Source organism: Hydractinia symbiolongicarpus, chromosome 8, assembly GCF_029227915.1.
Source record: "Hydractinia symbiolongicarpus strain clone_291-10 chromosome 8, HSymV2.1, whole genome shotgun sequence".
Taxonomy (NCBI): Eukaryota; Metazoa; Cnidaria; class Hydrozoa; order Anthoathecata; family Hydractiniidae; genus Hydractinia; species Hydractinia symbiolongicarpus.
The window spans coordinates 18,626,867-18,648,454 of record NC_079882.1 but is presented as its reverse complement, the minus strand read 5'-3'; the positions used below and the strand labels follow the sequence as shown (position 1 = coordinate 18,648,454).

The 21,588-nt window shown below is 36.6% G+C and overlaps 4 protein-coding genes across 4 annotated transcripts in view; 2 read left to right on the top strand and 2 right to left on the bottom strand.

Moving 5' to 3' along the window:
* The first annotated feature begins 1,242 nt into the window (after window positions 1-1,242).
* On the top strand, window positions 1,243-1,836 carry LOC130654853 (uncharacterized). Its single transcript, XM_057457498.1, has one exon. It carries the CDS (start codon window positions 1,258-1,260, stop codon window positions 1,834-1,836), a length of 579 nt encoding a protein of 192 aa, XP_057313481.1. The 5' UTR covers window positions 1,243-1,257.
* Window positions 1,837-6,611: 4,775 nt separating this feature from the next.
* LOC130655205 (titin homolog) lies at window positions 6,612-17,517 on the bottom strand. Its single transcript, XM_057457936.1, has 2 exons — window positions 11,201-17,517; window positions 6,612-6,751 (listed from the first exon to the last, which is right to left on the bottom strand). Exon 1 carries the CDS (start codon window positions 17,154-17,156, stop codon window positions 14,649-14,651), a length of 2,508 nt encoding a protein of 835 aa, XP_057313919.1. The 5' UTR covers window positions 17,157-17,517; the 3' UTR covers window positions 6,612-6,751; window positions 11,201-14,648.
* On the top strand, window positions 7,247-7,680 carry LOC130653808 (uncharacterized). The gene is made up of 2 exons (XM_057456316.1): window positions 7,247-7,526; window positions 7,622-7,680. The coding sequence occupies exons 1-2, from the start codon at window positions 7,247-7,249 to the stop codon at window positions 7,678-7,680; spliced, it is 339 nt and encodes a 112-aa protein (XP_057312299.1).
* Window positions 17,518-20,232: 2,715 nt separating the features above from the next.
* LOC130655204 (nuclear anchorage protein 1-like) overlaps window positions 20,233-21,588 on the bottom strand; it is a 46,208-nt gene continuing 44,852 nt past the window's right edge. The window contains exons 16-19 of the mRNA XM_057457935.1: window positions 21,458-21,534; window positions 21,318-21,375; window positions 21,020-21,121; window positions 20,233-20,747 (exon numbers count right to left, since the gene is read on the bottom strand). Of these exons, the coding sequence (XP_057313918.1) occupies window positions 20,661-20,747; window positions 21,020-21,121; window positions 21,318-21,375; window positions 21,458-21,534 (324 nt within the window). The 3' untranslated portion in view covers window positions 20,233-20,660. The remainder of the gene's footprint in view (window positions 20,748-21,019; window positions 21,122-21,317; window positions 21,376-21,457; window positions 21,535-21,588) is intronic.

Genomic DNA, 21,588 nt, shown 5'->3' with positions numbered 1-21,588 from the left:
AGGACTATTATGATTATTATTATTGTTAGCAAGGACCCGCCAATAAACAATTTTTTTTAGACATTTCTTAACCCCTTGTTGCTATTGTGTGGAGATCGAAATTCTGATCTAAAAAATATATGGGATTATGTGCTTTTGACGAACGTTTACAGAAATAGTGTGGTTCAAAGGATTTTGAAGACGTCATCAACCCCTCCATTCCGAAACGGATTCGGGAACCCAAGTTTGGAAAACTTACCCAATTTGGTTTAAGGTTTTCCATAGTTATATGCGCGGTAAAGAATAACTGACGTCACAATCTCGTGTGCAAGTTGTTTGGCCTCAAAATTATATGTGCATTGCAAAGGTTTCATTAATTTAAATTATTGACGCAACCTCGATTCCAGTACCTGTTGTCTCCTTTTTCATATCGAACGACGAGACGAACATGGACTTGGTGTAGGCAGGTCACCCAAAGTTAACTCCTTGTTTCGAGCAAAGTTAAGTTGAAAACAGAGGTGATGCTTTTTGGAACTTTTTAGAAAATTGTAGTTCAACCGCGTCCTCTCCGAGTATGGTACACAAATTAAATAGTTAACTCTATACCCACCTTGGACACCTTCTCGACAAAAGTCGACTCCGAACTATGACTTTGACGCATCGTACAAAAAGGTACAAGTCGAGTCCATTTACCGGTGAAACTTCGATCTTATTTCATCCAGCTTGCAGTTACTCGAATTTACGTATCTACACTTCTTCTAACACTGACGTATACCAACATGATAAAGCTGTATCTCAGAAGAATACACTCGTCCAAATTAAGATTATTGGAACAATGTGCAGATCAGATTGTCCGACAGAAACTGCTATCCACCGAAAGCATCATCAAGAAGAAAACAATCATTTTTGTACTAAAGTGCTTAGATGATGACATTTGTTCAAACTTTTAGTTATCGTAAGACGCGGCTTCTTCAGCGTTTTAACCCTGCTCCGCTTGTACGTTAAGTTACTTTGCAAATACTAAAGTTGTAAGCAAAATTGAAACTATTAATAGTTGACCCTAGTGCTTTTGTTTCTCTTTGATATAATACGGCGAGGTGCTAACATCTTACTGCAGCTGATATCTGGAAATACACCAAAACTGAATATCATAGACGTAGAAAACCCTGGGGACGAGGTTGCAAGAAAAAAAATCACCGCGGAACAACAAGAACTCGTTGTGCAAAAGTAGTGCTTTTTTGGCAAAAATACAATATATATATTTGAATTTAATTTCGTATGTATGGCCAAGGCAGGTCACGTGGTTTTAATAAAAAACAACATCAATTCAATTGCGATTTAATTCAAAGTGTAGAAATAATAAAACAACTAGTAAAAGATGTTTCGATTACAAGATCTTCCAAAAAGATTGATAATGTCATAGATGATCTCCACAAGCGAAACAAATGTATCCGTTTCGCAGATAAATCTCCGGCTGGATGGGCTGCTGTCGACGAATACTTATTCGACGATCTTGCCAGCGATTCAGAGGATGACAAAAAGATAAAGGCTGCGGAAAACCGGGCTCTGAACAAGAAAAAGCCGACCAGGAGAAAGTCAACATTCGAGCATGTTCCACGTCGGCCCCCATACCAGTCTTCCTCATTCACACACCCTTCGCAGCATCAAAATTTTATCCCCTTTGGCTCACAATCTGCGCCTCCGGGGAGGCCAATCTTCGGGCTATCTCAACAGCAACCGAGATTTGCGAATCAATACCAGCGAAGTTACCAACAGCCACAACAGCGATCTCTGTGTTTCGGATGCGGAAAACAAGGACATTGGCGAAAGGACTGCCCTGACCTTAAACAACCCTAAAGAAAAGGGAAAAGTTAAGTGTGATACTGTTTCTACTGTATATAGTTTTTCTGAATGCAATAGGTCTTATTCGCCCCAAGCTAATCCTCCACATACCGTGAAGGGCAATCTCAGGCGGCATCTACCTTACTGGCAGAACATAGTCACTAATAAAACTATTTTAGAACTTATAAAATACAGATAAAAAATTCCCTTTTTCACCACCCCTAAAAAGGCTTCTTTCAAAAACAACTATTCAGCTCTTGACAATGAAGATTTTGTAAATAAGGAATTACACGAGTTACTTAAAACCGGAAGAATAAAAGAGATGGTTACTGAGCCACACGTGGTTAATCCACTGAGCGTTAGTTCGTTCAAAAATAAGAAGAGACTTATTCTTGACCCGAGACATGTGAGCAAACACGTGTACAAACAAAAAACAACCTTCGATGATTGGAAGATTTTCGGAGAATTTGTTGAGGAAAATGGTTTCATGTTTAAATTTGACATAAAACAAAGCTATCATCACATAGAAATTGCTTCAGAGCATCAAAAATATTTAGGATTTTCTTGGGTAACAAATGGCGAAAGAAGGTATTTTTCGTTTGGTCTCTCTTCTGCCCCCTTTATTTTCACAAAAACTATGCGAGTCCTCGTAAAATACTGGCAAGAACATGCTATAAACTTTGCGTGTTTTATTGAAGACGGCGCTGGCACAATCAATATCTATGAATCGACTCTGAGGGCGTCAAACTTTGTCCGAGGCTCGCTTAAGAAATCTGGGTTTGTTGCAAACAACGAAAAATCTCTGTAGAGTCCCACTCAAAATATGACATGGCTCGGCATTAATCTAGATCTGAAGAAAAAACTTTTTTCTATACCTTCCCAGCGATTAATTTCTACTCATTCGAGTTTACAGTTCATTCTCTATTCCCTACCGTACACGTCAGCATGAAAATTTGCAAAATTTGAACTGTTATTTTGGAATAACAATCTGCTACTGAGAGACCAATGACACGGGGAAATACTCCCTGGTTGATCGTTTGTTCTGATGCGAGCGATACAGGGTTGGGTGCACACACGTGGCACAAGAATAGAATGCATATTTCTATTAAGAATTTCACACTAACGGAAAGTATAATGCACTCCACGTGGAGAGAGCTATACGCTATACAATATTCGCTACAATCATTAAAATCAGTTTTAAGCAACAAAGCAGTACTTTGGAAGACAGATAATTACGCGAGCCATTGTATAATAAAAAGAGGCAGCTCAAAGGAAAACGTACAGATATTGGTAGAAAATATTTTTGATATTTGTAAGAAGCAAAAAATAGATTTAAATGTCGAATAGGTCCCCAGAAATCAAATTCAATACGCTCATAAATTAAGTCCTTATACGGACACGGACAATTGGGAAATCACAAAAAGCTTTTTGAATACCTAAACAGGCTCTGGGCTCCATTCATCGTAGATAGGTTTGCAAATGACGAAAACAAAAAGGTGGGCAGGTTCAACTCAAAATATTATTGTCCGGAAACTGAATGCGTTAACGCCTTTAATACCTCGTGGGAAAACGAAAATAATTTACTCGTGCCCCCGATTCAAAGTATATCAAAGGTTTTAAAACACATGCAGACCTGTAAAGCTTCGGGCACACTGGTGGCCCCATACTGGCCTTCGGCAGCGTTTTGGCCATTTTTAACTGATTGAACAGGGGACTTCCAAAAATTTATTAAAAACTTCAGGATCTTTGACAATCCCAATTTATGCGTTACTCAAGGAGAGTGCAAAAAATCCGCCATAGGTTCAAAGCATTTTAAAAGCAAAATAATAGCTTTCCAACTGCAATTTACATAAACCGAAACCACAGGAACAGCGAAGGTGTCGTCACAGGATTAAGAAACGCAGTCATTGGACACACAAAACCTCTTAAAATCAATAGGCAATGTTGCGAATAACACGATTAAAACGTACTGTTAGGGCTTTTTTATAAGAGAACTCGCTCATCGAGTTTCCCGGTAGAGCGGGCTAATATCAACTCGGGTTTATATGTAAATTTGTCATTTCCCATCCCGGGTTTATATGAAGAAAAATTAGCGGGAAACTAAAAGTGGCGGGGTGAATATGTAAGCAAATATGGCTTCCAACAACAGAAAAAAGAAGGTAGCGATACTGTTGATGCTTGAAACAACTGTGTTATCACTATTAATTATTTCTCAAATTTTTTGAAAATTACCATCATTTCTGACCAATTTAAATATTATTCATTAACATCTCCCACACGCTTGAAACAGGATTAAAAGTTAATCTTAGATCATTCTCAATTGTAATTTTAGTGAAACCTGGTGTTTTCAGCATGTTTCATGGTTTTGTTTTCTTTTATTACAAATACACTATGATACAAAAACAAATATGTCCATTGATATGCATTAATAGTGATAATTATTTGCTCCTCTAAGATTACATAAACTTTTTCCGTACTTTGCCACTTTTTTTTCTGTTTACATGAACAAATATCCATCCCGTTTGACCGAGATCCCGGGTCACTTGCCCGGGATCTCGGTTGACCGAGTTTCCCGTTGTAACCGGGGCGAGATGAATATGCACCATATAAACACGATTTCAATTTTCAGCGTTCTTCCGCAAATATCTGAGATCTCAGTCATGCGGGATATCTCGGTGGACCGAGTTTCCCGGTCTCATATAAAAAGGCCCTTATTCTTTTAATTCATGGAATACATGGTGTAAAAAATATTATGTATCGAAATTACCAGCTCTACCGCTAACAGTTGCGTTGTACATACTTAACCTAACCCAAATGAACAATTCTTATCCTAAAATCGAATCACATTCTACGCTATCCAGTATTTTCACAATTTCACAGGCTACAATAACCCAAGCGACCAGACTTTACCAAAAAATATGCTCGAAGCCGCTAAATGCCTACTACAACATCAAATTCGCAAGGAAGACATAATTACGGTTGAACATTTGCACGCATTACATAAACAACTTGTTAAAAGCGAAGCTGTTAATCTTTACAAACTTAGAACTTTTAATATCTTTCTCTTGGGATTCTGTGGCTTTCTTAGGTTTTCGGAAATTAGTAATCTGAAAAGATGTGACGTCAATTACAACAATAGCTTTATGAAACTGTTCATAGCGCAAAGCAACACAGATATCTACAGAGAAGAACGCTGGGTTTACATCAGCGCTTGCGGAAATGGGATCTGCCCAGTATATAAGTTAACTGAGTATATGAAGTATGTACCTGCTGAGCCTGATTCCTATCTGTTTAGAGCGGTCACAGTTACATCCAACAACAAATTCGGAAGTTTTAAAAAGATGAATCGCCCAATCAGCTACACAACAACAAGAGAAAATGCACTCGATGCACTGGCATCAATCGGATTGGATAGGACAAGATTCGGACTCCACAGCCTACCTGCTGGAGGAGCAACAGTAGCGGCAAATGCAGACGTCCCAGACCGTCTTTTAAACGACATGGTAGATGGCGTTCGGAGACACCCAAAGATGATTATGTGGAGGACGATGCAGAGCATTTACTATATGTTACAAGGAATATAGGTCTTTGAAACACCTACCAACCCTAACTTTTTCGTACATAACTACTACTACTAGTCGAAGTTGAGTCTTCCATGTCGCAAAAATAAGAAAATAAATAAGGTTATTTTCGGTTGAGCGCAGCGAATTACAAAATAATTGAATTTAATTTCGTATGTATGGCCAAGGCCGGTCACGTGGTTTTTTAAGTGTTTAAAGGGCGTACAAGGCATGGAAGCGCTCACATGTAAATTAGTTCTTGAACCGTACGCGTCAAAACTGTTTGATTACCTATAAGATAAGCAGTTTTACTTTGAATTGTTTATAATGTTGTTGTTAATAACAGTGTAATTTTTTAATGATACCCTTAACCTTTGAGGGTTAGTGGCTGTAGCACTGGGGTCTAAGGATATGTTTCCCCATAGAATGGGGTTTTTCACATCCGGCTTAGCCACGATTTCGGAAACGTTTTGATTGTAAATTAGTGGTTGTAATTTAGTTCGTAGGAGATCAACCTCGTCCCCAGGACCTCTTTTCGCGAAAAGAGGTCCTGGGGACGAGGTTGCGTAGGAGATATAAATGTATTATATTGTGTTATGATACCGATAGTACACGGTTCCTAACTAAGATGACACACTCAACTACTAGTACAAATAAGGTTATTTTCAGTTGAGCGCAGCGAATTACAAAATAATTGAATTTAATAGAAAGTAAGTGGGATATTTCTTTTCAGAAGGTTCGAAAAATTTAGATCGCGCGAAACTAAAGAAAGACGATAACTAAGAAATTTCGTAAAACCTCTTTTTCATAGAATTATAAAATTAAATATTGATAATAATCACAATATTGTCAGTGGTGGCCGACGCAAATCCAGCATTGATGAAGCTTTTAGTGCCAAAAATCCATGCAAAATTATACTTTTATAAAGTTAAAACCCTTATTTTGGAAGAAATGCAATACATCGAGTTGTACAATCCGTAGTGTGCGAAAATGTCACGAATTAAGGGGATGCGTGGCGTAAGGTGCACTCTTTCAACCGGATAATAATACTCGGAACGCAGATAATAATACAGACTTTCGGAGATAAGAAGGCGAACGAAGCAGCTTGTGGGGTTTTTTTTCACGTAAAAATAACGGCACTAGTTATGAAAACCGATTTCTTGAAGCCAATGAATCTGATGCAATGAATTTTGTAAACTCACGGGAAACAATAAACAAAAACAAACAATCTACAGAAACGAAAACAATTTATTAACTTTATAAAACAGCTTCAAATTTTTGACAGAAAAACAACGCGGGATGAGGTTACGCTTTCTTCTTTTTATCTCACGTATTGAAAGGTAACATCTCTCGCTTTCATTGTACGCAATCTAAAAAGAAACAGAAAACATTTTTATATAGTATATTATATTATATATATAGTAAAGTCTCTAAATACATTAAAATCCAGTGCCTTTGAGAGACGATATTTAGAGCTAAATTTCTAAACTACAAATATATATCATTTTTTGGGACAGAGTGCTCAAAAAGTATTTACTAAATACAATATGCTTGATATAATTAATAAAGTCATGCAACTATGTTTACTTTGAGGGTTGTCTTCTTTTAAGGATTGGTAGTTCAGTCGGTAGAGCGTTCTCTTCATATTCATATGGGTTTAATCCCACATAACAGCTGTTCCTTATTGAGTCTGTGAGAGGGTGTGAAAAGAAGGAATCAACGACAAATAATTTGATCATTCATACCTTGCGTGTTGATTGTTGTGAGAGGGAATCTGACATTCTTGATAAGCAGTTAAACAAATTTTGGAAATACATTACTTGCCACACCGCGCTGTTTTACGTAACAATAAAAGCACAACAAAAATGAGAATAGTTTTTGACACTTTCGCGAAAATTAACCACGAGTCGCCCAGTCGAAGCGACATACTGTACAAGGGTCCTCAGCTAACGCCGCAACTGTACGATATCCTATTGAGATTTAGATCATATCCTATAGTATTGATAGCGGACATAGAAAAAGCATTTCTACAAATTGCGATCAAAGAAACAGGTCGTAATTTTTTGAGGTTTTTGTGGTTTGAAGAAAAAGATGTTATGTTTTTTATCGACAAAAAAAGGTTTATTACGTTGCAGGGGTCGACTTGTAAACGCACCGTTACCGTTGAAACGATATCGCCTGTACTGCTCGACCGAGATCACTCGTTAACTAAGCTAATCATCATGGATATTCACTGTAAGCTAAAACACATCTCTCAAAAACAAACACTTACCGAATTCCGACAGAATTCGGTAAGTAAGATTTACCCAGATTTCACCACCATTACCAGGTTACAGGCTCAGTGACGCTAGAGCTTTCGCCGCAGTAGGAATAGACAATTTTGGACCTCTGTACGTTAATGAGAGTGTTTATACTGGTTTGGAGGAATTGTTTTTTCCTTTGCATTTCTTCAATTTCAGTTGAAATAACCTTTCGTTTCAATGCTTTTCCAGAATCCACTTTTAACTTCTTCTTTTCATTATTAATTTTAGCATAACGCGATCTTGCACACTTGGCAGACTTAACTAATTCCCTTGTAATTGGAATGTTGTGTGCTCGCACTTCTTTTGCAATCATGTGATTGTGCAGAATTCTTAATAATTTCAGCGAACATTCTGACTGGTTCTCTTTAATGAATTCTTTATTTGCTTTGAAGCCTCGCTCAATAGCAGATTGTCCGTGACTCAGGTAGAATACGAGCTTTAATACTCCATAAAGACTCGAAACCTTTTGTTTTTAGAAACTGGGCAAAGAATGTATCTAGCCTTTGATCAAAGTTTTCAAATGAGAGAAACTTTTCCTGGTGTTCAGGTACAACATCATCAATGAGCTTTGAGAACTGTTCCTTAGCATCATCAGCAACTTTAGGGGTGACTTGCCCTAAAAAAATAGCTTTTCTAACATCTTGGAAAATCTTAACTTTGAAACTTCTCTTTCATCCCTAATGGCCAGCCTGTTGGGATTGATTTTACTGCAGCTTTGAATGATCATGTGTTTCAGGGGGCATTTCTCTACCATGTGACTGGTCACACTGGATAAGAACAGAACAGTTTCTTGATGAAAGTTTCGAAGGGAACTCCCTTTAAAATCACTGCTTCTCCGAAATTGTGAGATGTGGAGTTGTGCACCCATACCAACATCAATCGTTTCAGAGGGCTTATGTATGTTCTTATCCAAGACATCGATCTTTAAAATTTTCATTTTTGTATCAGCCTTTTTGATGGTATCTGAAGGTATCAATCAAAAAATCAAAAATGGTAAGGAAAGATCGGTGTTAAATAAATAATCAACACCTTTCCCATTTCCCAACCAGACTTCTTGATGCCATTTTTCAAGCTTCCATGTACAGTATGCAGGCCACATGTTCCGATATTCACTAGACCAGCTAGTTCATCAAGATGACGTTTCTCAGAAAAGAAAGAAAGAAACTTTAGGTTGACATTTAGTCAATCTGAAGATATTTGCATAAGACTTTTTGGATCAACAGATTTGGACCTATTCAAAAATGTTTTGAGTATTTGCTCTGTATTTGCACCACCCAGTTCATGTACCTTGTTATGGAAATATCTTTCTCATTATCCCAACATCTGACCAAAATATCCATTTGTCCCTTTTGTATTTTTTTGTTTAAACTTTCATGTAAAAATTAAATATGCAGCCTTCAAACTAAATTCCAGGACATTCCAGGACAATCTCTAAAAAAGAAGGAAAGTCCAGGACATTCCAGGACAAAAACTAAATTCCAGAACTTTCCAGGACAGTGGTCACCATGTTGTTTATGTTGCTGCGATGTTTCATCCGTTGCTGTATGAAGTGTCCTTCTTGTAGAGGTTCTGTTAATTCTCCTTTATCATATTGGTCTAATCTTCTTTCCAAATTGCTTTTGTTTTACTGGGCACTCGTTCTGCTTGAGCTCTTTTGAAGAAGCAGTGCGGGTATAGACATCATCTTTTTCAATGCAATCCCATTACAGACGTCGGTTGACCATTCCTGGATTAAAGATGTCATCATTCGAATATACCTCTTACCCAAGACTCCCCTAGAAAGCTCGAATAAGTTCTTTTTCCAATGGAAAATATCTCCTAATATCTTCCATGTGTTTATCTACGTACGATGTCGTATAAGGTTGCCGTCCAGTAGCTTCATTTGTAACGGTCATATTTTGTTTGTCCGCCGATGTTTTGTTTACCGTTACTTCTTTTTCAACAGAAATCCATTTCTTTTTGTGTTGTTTTAAACCACCGCCGCTCTTTGTAACCTTTCCGCAAGAACAAACGGGGATTTGTTTCTGCGTTAGAAGGTTCGGGATTTCGTTGTACGTAGTCTGAGATAACGGTAAAATCTTCATAGCTTCGTGGCCCATAGTTTTGATCAGCTCTGAAAAGGAAATCTTGCTTCGAGTATCTGCCACAGTTGTAATCTCTCCATCGTTGTTATTTTTCGTCGTATTGTGCAAAACGTTTAATCTGAATACAGAAAAATGTCGCAGGCTGATCCTGTACTTCCTGGACTTGTAATCTACTTTCGTCGTCGTTGAAAAATTGCGTCTTGTCGCTTCAACAAACTTGCAAACGGTTACAAAAACTTCGTAGCGATTTTTTCTTATGTCCGCCACCTTTAACTTTACTTTACCTTGGAAATGGATGGAATAACGGTCGTCAACTCCTGGGCAGGGAACTGGGGGCCCTCCTGTTTTTGATTTTCGCCAGCGAAGGCGGAGTCTTTGGAATCGCCTGAGGAGATAGAGATATAGAGACAGCGGAGCTAGGCTAGACGCCCAAAACTTATCCAGGCTAAAGCCTGAATCCTCGTTTTGACAGATTTTTTTTTTCTGAGAACGAGGCTAAAATGAGTTTTAAGCCAATAAGAATCCTAACAGTGCAACAAATTGTTTTATTATCCAATAAACAATACCTTATTGTAAAGTTTATATGCTATCGAAAATTAAAGCTCGTGCAGTGTAGCATAATGAAGATCGTTTTATAATGCGCCATCTTTGATGTTATTAACGTTTCCCTTAAATAATTACGTCATTTCCCTCTGTACAATTTTGCAAGCACGTAGACTAAAGGCCGTTTCACATTGCAGAAATATATTGAATCCAATATATTGGAAATTATTGATAACTATTGAAAAATATTGCCTCAATTAATTGACATAATGTAAAACCAACTTTTGAGACACGTTCGAAAAAACATTACGCAATCGCTTTCAATACTTGTCAAGACTTTTTAATTCAAACACGGTTTGAATTAAAAAATATTGCAAGGGAAATTCTTTTGTTGTGAGAAGACTCAATTGTTCTCCGAACAATAGAAAAATCGAATCAGCAAAGTATTCGAAATTTGTCTGTCTGAAATAAACAGTAAATGAAACATACGATCGAAGATAAAAGATGGAGCAAAATAACATTTATTATTTTGAAAGTCAGCCACACGATTTTGCTACGAATGATCAAATACTATTTCCTCAAGCTACGACGCAACAGCAACATGCCGCACATGTCTTCACTCAGAGCTCACCAAAACCAACCTCGTCAATCTTGAGCCAAAACACACAAATATTCGGTCAGAGCGTGCCACAGCAACTTCAACCTTCACTCAGCCCCGTATTTCAAAATCCAGAAGATGAAACTTCTGCGAAACCTCAGAAGCGAGGAAGAAAAGGCTTGAAACATCAATTTACTTCTGACTTTCTCAAGTAAAAGCTAAACAAAAGGATTGTTTTAGATCAAACTCAGAATTATTTCACATGAATATCAAGTTAAAAATTATATTCACCTCATATATGTCTGGGCTCATTCGCAGGTATTTGCGGAAACTCTCTTCGTCATACAAACGTAGTTCTAGCACTAAGTTATCGTAAACACCGATCGATTTTCGTTTTTTCATCCACGCGTAACCTTAGGTTTGGAAAAGTTTGTCGGAAGTAAAGTTGTAGCAATAATAATCGCAGCAACCGCTTTTCTCTGTTCCTCAGACATTTTGAATTACAACAAAATTTAAATGGACATTTAAAGAGACATTTAAAGAGACAATTTGCAATAATTCGAAATATTTTCCAATATAATGAATTCAATAATTTTCAATTGATATCATTATTCATAAATATATTGCTGTCAATATTTTTCTATATATTGCTGTAATGTGAAACGGCCTTAAAGCTATATTCAGCAGGACTAATTAATAATTCATGAATTTCAATTTAAAGAGGAATTGTTGAGGCTGAATATTTTTGGTGAAACATAATGTATTATAGCTATAAAATTGTGAAATAAGAATATGTAGTCTGAAAATAACTTTTCGTAACTGATAATGTAAAAATAAATTTGCTGCCACAATTAAAGATATTTTCCAAGCTGTTTTTCAGAGAAAAGGAGATAATAATAAATTTTCAGCCTTGCCGTTGTTTTTATTGTTCATCAATTTTCAGGTTTATTATTTTTCTTTTAAAATTGTTCTTATAGAGAAAAGAAGTTTATGTGAGTTTAGTTAGCTATGATTTACAGTTACAATAATAATAATCAAAAATTGAATTTTAAAATTTTAAATATTCAATGATTTTGTTCCACCATATTACTCAGTCCTCTTCAGAGTTCAGTACTTTGTTAGATTATTGCTAATGGCAGAAATCTTTAAGCCGCAGGGCTTCTTGTTATTTTTAAAAGAACATCAACAAAACTAAAGGTATAATTACACAAGACAAGTTTAGACAGTATAGTGGTGTTAGTTAAGTCTTATTGTGTATAAGGAATTAAGAAGTCGTCTCTAATTAAAATACTAATATCACAAGAAAAAAAACACGCATCAAAAGTACTCATCAAAGCTGGACCATATGCTTAGCATATGCTTAGCAAATTCCCCTATCTGAGCCGGAATATGCTTGTACGCGTTATGCTTATATATATATAACATGTATTATGTGACTAACTTAAAAGCAAACCTTGGTCCCAGATCTTAGAATGTTATTAGGAAACATTATTAACAATACACTTTTTCTGTTCAAATTGTTTTAGTATACACTTCGTTTAATAAAATTCATCTGGAGGATATAAAAAAGCGCAATTCATTGATGCATTTTTTTCAGAACAACTTACAATCTACGTTCAAAAAATCTCTACTCATACATACCGTGCAAACTATACAATATCCAGAGGAATAGTGATACATGCAGCAAAAAGGCTAAGTAGAGGTACCGCGTAATAATCTGAATAAGGTATTGTGCCATTCGGTCGGGAAAATAGGTAAAAAGCAACTACAATGTTAAAAAGTGCACAATGGATCGACAGGCAAGACTGTGTTCCACTTTGTGTAAAAACCTGTACGGACGTTTCATCATGCGTTGGGCGATTATTTGTCAAACAACAACAAAAAACAGAACACACTCAAATGATGAAAAACCGAATAGAAATAAACTTTTAAGTAACAGTTTTTTTCACAAATGGAATATAGTCTTGTTATATGGAATATTTTTTGTATATATTATTGTGTAAAGTCATATTCACAGAAAATTATTAAATTAAAAAAAGTGCAAATATGCAAATATTAGAAGTCTGGACTTTAATCACAGTCGTTTAAATAAAACATTCAAACAATATCAGTTTTAATCACTTTGTGAACGCGTATAAAAGCATGAAAACAAATAAATGAGATTAATCCTTACAACATACCTACTATATCAATTCAACACAAAAGCTCATCCTCCCCCGCGCAACACGATTGTAAGGCCGGCTTATTAGAATATATCTAACAACCTCGAGTACATAAAAGAGAAACTCGAAAAAAACAGAAATGTCAATAACAAAATAAAATGCAAAATTTTCCGCACTGCTGTCAAGTTTTACAATTAAAGCAAGCAAAGCTACATCAATCCACATATACCACAACAATTACTTCAACTCATAAACCAGATTACCATATATATAACAGTAAATTTACTGCATTGCAATCAGAGTTAAAAAATCTGGTAACAAAGTGTGCAAAATAACATTACGCGATGGTATTGAAAATCAATGACAACTACAACAGGTCGCTAATTACAACTCAGTTATGGAAACTTTTAACATAGAATGAGAAACAATATGCTGAAATACATGATCCTTTTTATAAAAGAATCGGAGAGCATCTATCTTTATTTTTTTACAGAACATCCCACATCAAATTCACAAACACATGCTCTTATGATAACTTCAGTGCTGACAAAACGATAAAAAGATCATTTAAAAAAGGATTTTGTACCCAGCCTTTGGTGTGAAAAAATGGACAACATAAAAAAATTAGGGGAAAACGGTTTTTCCCGCAATTTATAAAATCTTTTGTGCTAGGTAACATCAAATGTAAATAGTTAAAAATCACGTGTATAAATATCAAGTATATACATCCTAATAAATTTTAGTGACTAGGTGATTCCCTTGGTCTTGCTATTACAACAATTGAAAACCGAGGTACGCAAAACCCACGAAATTGCTTTCAAAGTATGGAAGACCCATGTAACCGTTGAGAAAGCACTATTTCACTGCAAATTGCATAGCCAGCTCTGCATACATCAGTTGTTTAAAATCACACGTATTATTAAGAACACTATATATTTAGTGTTGTGTGTGAAGTGCAAGAATAATATATATAAAAAAAATTAGTGCCCAACAGGCTTTCAAATTTCGCAAACCATTTTGAAAATACAACTAACAGGGCGAACAAAAAAAAATTTCTATTTCCAAATAATCCATTTACTTTTTTACTTATTAAATTATTATTGACACATGGGTTTTTCACGGAAGCTAGACTTAGTAAAGTGAGCCTTGATAGCCTGTTCACAATGGTGAAAAATAATGGTTCAGAATCAGAAAAAAGATGATTATAAAAAAACTAATCAATAAAATTAAATAGGCATTTATAGAAAGGTAATTTGTATGAATGACAAAAGCAAACATTAAAAGTAATCCTAAAATTACTTTATAATACTCAATGTCAATGGCAATACAAAAAAAATTTTTTTTTTGAAAGCTAGATAAACTTCTTTTATTCATGATATCTAATTAAAACACAAAATAATCAACAAAGGAAATTCATTGCTATTTACTCACTGATCAGTAGATTTCTGAAAAAATACCACCATGCCACTCTTATAAAATATATGCAACTCCTTCATTAAAAAAAGTTGCATATTTATATACTATAAAATGCTATGAAGATAGTTATAAAAAATGAAAAATGAAAATAGGAAGACTGATCAAATAGCCTTTTTTCGATTCTCCCAACTACTCTTGTTTTCCTCCAGTTGCTGTTTCATTCTTGCAATCAGTGGTGCATCACCTCCGACTTTCTTTCCAATGCCCAATGGTGTACTATTATCACTAACTTTACGATTGCGCTGTGTGCTATAAGGGGAAGATGCTGCTCTGGATACTGGTGAATGATTGGCACTTGAACTTTTTGCAGGTTGTGGGATTTCTTTCTGACTAGCTGTGTAACTTACATAATGACCTTCCCCTTTTTTCTTTGGCCTCCATTTGTCAATAACGTAGTTTTTTATTTTCACTGTTTTTAGTTTTCGATCACGGCTTTTTATAATTGAGATCATTATGGTTTCATCAATGCAGATGTCTTTTAATAAATCACCATTTACTTGATTTTCAGCACAAAACTCGGAAAAATCATTGATGTCTATGACTTGAAGGTGTGCAATAACATCTTTCTCGCTCCAATCAGATGGATTCTCACTGTCAAATCCTTTGAGCTCTGGATAGTTTGGAGGTCTTATTGCATCAGGGCGCCAACCAAATACAAACTTTCTAAGCTTGCGAGCTTCAAAAAAGTTTAAACCAAGATCTCTTAAAACACTTTCGTCTAAGTCAAGCAAGAGTTGTCCATCAACTTGTGACTCATCAAATGTTTTCTTATACTTTCCTAGCTTAAGGTCTTGTAAGCAGTTTGATACATCTTCCATACTCCACATTGAAATCTCATTGGCACTTTGCTCAACGATATTGTAAAAACTTTTCCATGCTTTGGCACTGGCATTATTTGGGTTGGCAGATGCGCTATCGATAGCAACTTCATAGATATCATCACTATTATTATTGTCAATTCTGTTTTGATGCGGGTGGTTACCAGGTAAAGGAGGAGGTTGCATTGAATCTCTCCAAGCTTTAATTTTAGCTTGATCAACTTCGTCAAAGCCACTGTCACCATTACTTTCTGCTGTATTTGGGGCAAGTGAACGCTTGGCCTGAGCGATTAAATCTAAAGACTCATATGCCATGTCACATGGAAGGGTTTCATATAAACTATCAGAAAATGCATCATCATCATCATCATCTAGACCAGTATAATAATCACTTGAAGGATTGGAACTAAGATTGTCAGTTGAATCAAAGGTTGTGTCTTGCTTCAGTTTACCACGCTTTTTAGGTTTTCGTCCTAAGGATTTAGTGCGATCTTTTACATCTTTCACCTTACTCAGTAAATGCAATGCCCATTGTGGTTGCTTAGAATCTTCATTACCACAGGGGCTGGCTGGGCTTTTTGGTGAAGTTGGTAGTGAAGGTGATTCAGGAACAATGTACAAATCTTCTCCAATCATCTCAGGTGTGTTCACAGCATGCGACAATTTCTTCTTCTTGCGTTCCTCTTTCTCCTTCTCTTTCCTTTCCTTTTTCTCTTTCTTGCGTTCAGCTTTTAAGCGCTCTTTTTCTAATTTGGCCATACGTTCTTTTTCTTTCTGTTGTTTCCGAACAAGGTCTCGTTGCTCTGTATGTAGGGTTAGAACAGCTTCTTCCTCTTTAGAAACACTACCTGAAATACTAACTTCCTTTTTTGTATCACTATCACTGTCAGTATCAGTGGACTCTGAGTGTATCAATTTAAGAAGTTTTTTATACTTAATTACATATCGTGTTTCATCATCTGCTGGGTTGACAACATTTAAATACTCTGCTATCTCAGATTCATCAACATTAGAACAATTCGAACAAAGTTCTCTATATTGTTCATCCTTTGCTAATTTTAGCTTGGAAGTAACTTGAAATTTAACATTTAAATTCAGCGGAAATATAACAGCAAACTCAGATTTTGATTTATTTGCTGATGCAAGAACAACATGCTCAGTAAAACCTTTTGTAATGTTAAAAACTCCCAAGTCTAGATATATTTGAGGCACATTTTTTTCTTTTAAAAATTTGGCAGCTACTGGAAGCTCTCTTGATTTTTCAGCAATTTTTGATAGCGGTTGCTCTGATGCATCATTCACTGCAAGCCGGAAAGAGATTTCTTGGTTTACATTAATTTTAACATGTTTTCCAGATGAACTGCGAAAGTGTATAAAGGATGGTTCACCACCACTCTTCTCAGCTATAACAACTTTTAAACGATCCCCTACTTTTACTGACTCTAATCCTTCTACTTTTGTCACTTCAACAAATTTTGGTAAAGGGTCAGTTTTAGCCAATTCTTCAATTGTTTCAAAGTCCTTTTCTTTTCCTGCTGGCAATTTTAATTGTACACGGAAAGGACAATCAACAGGAAGTCTTATTTCACGAGCTTTTGCATCCGTTCCACTTAATTTTGCAATAGTTTTTTTAGCAAGTATGGTTATAACTTGGTCTTTTTCTAATGTTTCATTACAATTAACTGATGTAATTTTTTCTGACAATTTTATAAGCTGTGGAAATTGAACTTTAGGATTTTTAAATATATCTTCAAGAGTTTCATTACATTCTAACCATTCAAGTTCATCCATGTTTATTGTTATTCTAGACCTTTAGCTATATACATCACAGATTGCTTCAATAAAACAAGCAGCAGTATATATTGCAGCTTAGCCCAGTTTTTAAGGTAGCTTGCTACTATATCCAGTTCTTATTGTCTGTTTCGTCAATTAACTGATAAGGATATGGTTATATTCTTTTATACGCTTTACTAAGTTCTATATTTGGTATAATAACAAACAACTTTAACTTTCTGCCAATCTCTAGGTTAGCATATGAAGTGTAAAAGGAAATTAACACTTACAAATAGTATTCATAACAAAAAGAAACTTTAACGCGCAGTTTCATCAACAAAACATCTCCCTCCTGAAAAAAATATAGGGCTGCTCATTTAAACCGTGGTTAGTTTAACTTAAGAAAGAATCTATGGCATACATTCTTAGTACGTAAGGCCAATGAGTTTGTTATTTATTTGGTATCTCCACCGCACGTTTTCGATGGTGTGCCGCCATAGTTGTGGTGAAGAATTTAATTTCAGAAAGCGATGAAATAGGAAAGTTTTTTCTTTATTTGTGGCGGGATAAACCAGGATATATTATCAAAAGAAACCTGAAACATTTCATTTATGAATAAGTTGTGTTGTGATATGTGGTGTGACATACATTAGAGTTACAGTGGCGGTCTCGGTCTTCGCGACTACCAAATAAAAATTCGTAGGCTAAATTGTATCAAGTATCTAAAAATAATAATAATTTACCTGCCCGGAATCGATAATTCATGGCCGCAAATATTTCCCGCCCTAAAAAAGAAATTCATAGTTCCAAATATTTTCAGCCCTCGTGTCCCAAGCAAGGCGAAAAAATATTCAGGCGCCCATGTCCAGAGAGGGTCGTCGCAATTACAGTGCCGATCTCTAGAGAGGGGGAATTCAAATATTTATGACCAAAAATCCGAGTTGTGGGGAAAACATTTCCGAGGAATTTGAAGTGACACGGATTGTTTTTGGCTCTCCTGCCGCCATATAGAGAAGGTTTAGGACAATATGGGTAGGGGATATATCCCGGTTCATGTTATCTGAGAAGATTTAGGACAATATTGGTAGATGATAAATGTCTGTCCATGTTGTCCGAAAGGGTTTGGGTGAAGATGAGACTTGCATTAGCTTGTAAATTTCATTAGGTCTTACTCAGGGTCTCAACAGTCAGCATTACCACTCCTTTTTTACCGCATTGCGTGCGTCTCGCTACTTGCGCAGATAAGCTACCATTTTGCGTGACGGACAGACGTATACGGGTATTATTATTGTTACTAGTCGTTAGCCCGTGGAAAAATCAACGGGTTCGCCCGTCCTTTAAATTTAATCGTCGTAACAAAGTGGACAAAAATATATCGCATTTTGTATTTGTGCGCATTTTTAAAATTTCGTGTTTCCGTTACGGGACGCGGCTTTCGCGGACACACACACAAAATACGGCTATTATTAAAGAGACTAAACTCACAGCATATATGCGACAATTAACTTTTTTAAACAATTAAATTTTTTTCACCAAATTGTTTAATAATACCTGGACAACATTTGTGGTAAGTTTCAAGTCCAACGGACAAGAATTTTAGAAATTACACAGGGGGTGGGTCGAATCCGCCCCCCCCCCCCCCCCACCCAGCATTGAGGAGCCCCTAAAAGAACAAGCATGAATAGGGTTAAGACGCCGTAGTCCATTAAATTTGGAAGAAAAACACTAATGGTCACGTGTCTGGTTGCGTGGAACAACGTGATTAAGGTATGGTGACAGGTCGTATTACAGCATTTGATTACCTGTAGACGCATTTAGCGTTGTTATAACGGTCTGTCCCCAAAGAATACAAAAGGTGTAATCCGTTAAGACAGGAAGGATAACACCGGTCTTCACTTGCCAGTGAACGTTCTATCACGTGATTTAGGTATAGGGGCATTATAAGGCTGTAACGGGCCATATTACTGCCTTTGGAGGTCTGACGCAGTTGGTGGCGTTCAAGGGCCTACTGTCAATGAAAACAACTTTGGATATCGTAGTCCTTTGAGACGGGAAGAAACACACTGGTACACACCTGCCTTGACACGTGGAACCTCTTGACTTATGTGAAGGTGCTAATAAGACTGTAACATAGGTTTTGGAGGCTTGTGCACGCAGTTAGCAGCGTTGTAAGGGTCAGGCGAAAATGAAAACAACTTGGGACGTCGAAGTCCATTAAACCTGAAAGGGCAACACCAGTGGTGATTACCTGCCCAGACGCGCCAAAACACGTCATCTAGGTGTAATGGCCTTATAAAACTGTAAGAGACCATATTACATACAGCCTTTGGAGGTCTGTGTACACATCTGGAGGCGTTGTAAGGGCCAGACGCCGAAGAATACGACTTGGCACGTCGCAGTTTATTGAAACAGGGAGAACAACACCAATGGCCACTGGTGCTGTCCTTCCCGTCTTAATGACGTTCCATGGCCATTCCCTCGGCAGCAGGCACTCACAACGCTGCTAACTGCGTTCACACGGCTTCAAAGTCTGTAACAAGGCCTGTTACTGACTTATTAGGTCCGTACACCTAAATTACGTAGTTTCATGAGTTCAGGCAGGTGGCCATTGGTGTTGGCCCTCCGTCCCAATGGACTACGACTTGAAAAGCCGTTTTGTTTGACGCCAGGCCTTTACAACGCCGCCAAACTGCATGTACAATTCTCCAAGTCTGTAATATGGCCTGTTACGGAATTATGAGGCCTCTACACCTAAATCGCGTGGTTGGAACCATCGTTGCGTCGCGTCCATCGTTGTTGTCTTTTCGGTCTTTATGGACTACGGAGTCCCAAGTCATTTTTCTTGGCACCAGGGCCTTACAACGCCGCTAAATGAGTGCGCTGGAATACGCGCAATGTAGCCTGTTACAGGCAGGCCAATACATATAAATCTGACATTAGTGTTTTCCTTACATTCTCATTGGACGATGACGTCTCAAATCATTTTTCTTGGTGCCAGGGCTCCTTCAAGGCCGCTAGCCGCGTGAACAGGCCTCAAAAGGCTGCAACATGGTCTGTTATTCCTTTACGACATATTATTTTTAACTTCAAAATATTTGTATATTTGTCATATTGTTTCGGAATTATAAATACCATTTAAAATATAATTTTATGCTAGTTTATACAAATATGGCGAAACCGTAAAAAGGGTGCCATTCACAATTTTAATGGTGTCTGTTCATACAAGAACAAATATTGCAATTCGCATTAAATAAAAAATGTAAACAAAAGTAATTCCACACGTCAACACTCTGTTTCACCAACACGCCGAACGTGTTACACGGCGAGAAGCTAGAAGATGAACGGTACCGTCTTCTTTTGGTTTTTCGTTGCTGGTATATATACATACAATTGATGTGGAAGTCTACTATAAAAAAGTTTATAGTTCTTTGAAGCACTACATGAATGGGAATACCAATCCACAACACCGCTTTTAGAACAATCACTTCCAAGTTAAGTTAGTAAGCTACTCAAAACACAAACTTAAGTCCTGCGCATGGTAGGTGTCGCAGGTTCCGGTTCAGTCATTTTGACGGATGATAAAGGAGTCATTGGAGTCTCCACGAAGCCCTAAAATATTTTTAAACATATGTAACATGTCAAACCTGTAAATAGCGAGCATGATCTTTTTTTAATTATTCGCATCACTGTCAAGAAATTTTCGCGAATAATTTTGCGATATTGAGTACCCGTAAAAGTACTTCTAAACACTTAATTGCGAAACTTTTAAGTTCAGGAAACAGGGAATGCTTTTTATACGTGATGAAACTGTTAAGTTGTAAGGAACGTTAAATTTAACAAAATAAAAACAAGAAGTAAATCACAACTGGTGATGAGAGTACCTGGTCAGGTCCAGTGGTAAGTTGCGATATTTCACTGACTGGTATCGTGTTTAGTTGATCTTCAAGAGCATGATACTTTTCGCGCCACGCATGTACAGCGTTCTGAAAATAAAGAGCAGATATCCTCACAACATTTTGTGTTGTACTGTCGTTCGATTATCAGAGGAGAATGACGAATGTATCAATTATTTCAGGTGTTGATCGTAATCAGAAACTGTAGATGCAACGTTTTTAACGTATACGATAAACAATAGATAAAAAAGTAGCGACCAATATGCATGACGTAATACGTACATACCTGTAGCAATACTATGGTGTCCAGGTTTTCTTGAATTTTATGTGTTTTTTCATCAAGACTGAACATGAAAAAAGTGCATTAGTCACAGCAGCACAAAATAGGAAAAAGGAAGAGATATTCTTAAAAAAAAAATCACTCACCTTTTTCTTAATTCTTCAATTTCTGAAGGAGGATTGTGAAGAGCTGCTACACTAGATTCCTTTTGCAACAATTTGTCCTGTAAAAAGTACACAAGTGTAAATTAAACTAACTATTTGAAACTAAATAAACA

Coding starts and splice junctions, on each gene's coding strand:
- LOC130653808 (XM_057456316.1), top strand. CDS start 7,247: ATGAGAATAGTTTTTGACACTTTCGCGAAAATTAACCACGAGTCGCCC. Junction 7,527..7,621: donor TACGTTGCAGGGGTCGACTT/GTAAACGCACCG, acceptor ATTCACTGTAAG/CTAAAACACATCTCTCAAAA.
- LOC130654853 (XM_057457498.1), top strand. CDS start 1,258: ATGTATGGCCAAGGCAGGTCACGTGGTTTTAATAAAAAACAACATCAA.
- LOC130655205 (XM_057457936.1), bottom strand. CDS start 17,156: ATGGATGAACTTGAATGGTTAGAATGTAATGAAACTCTTGAAGATATA.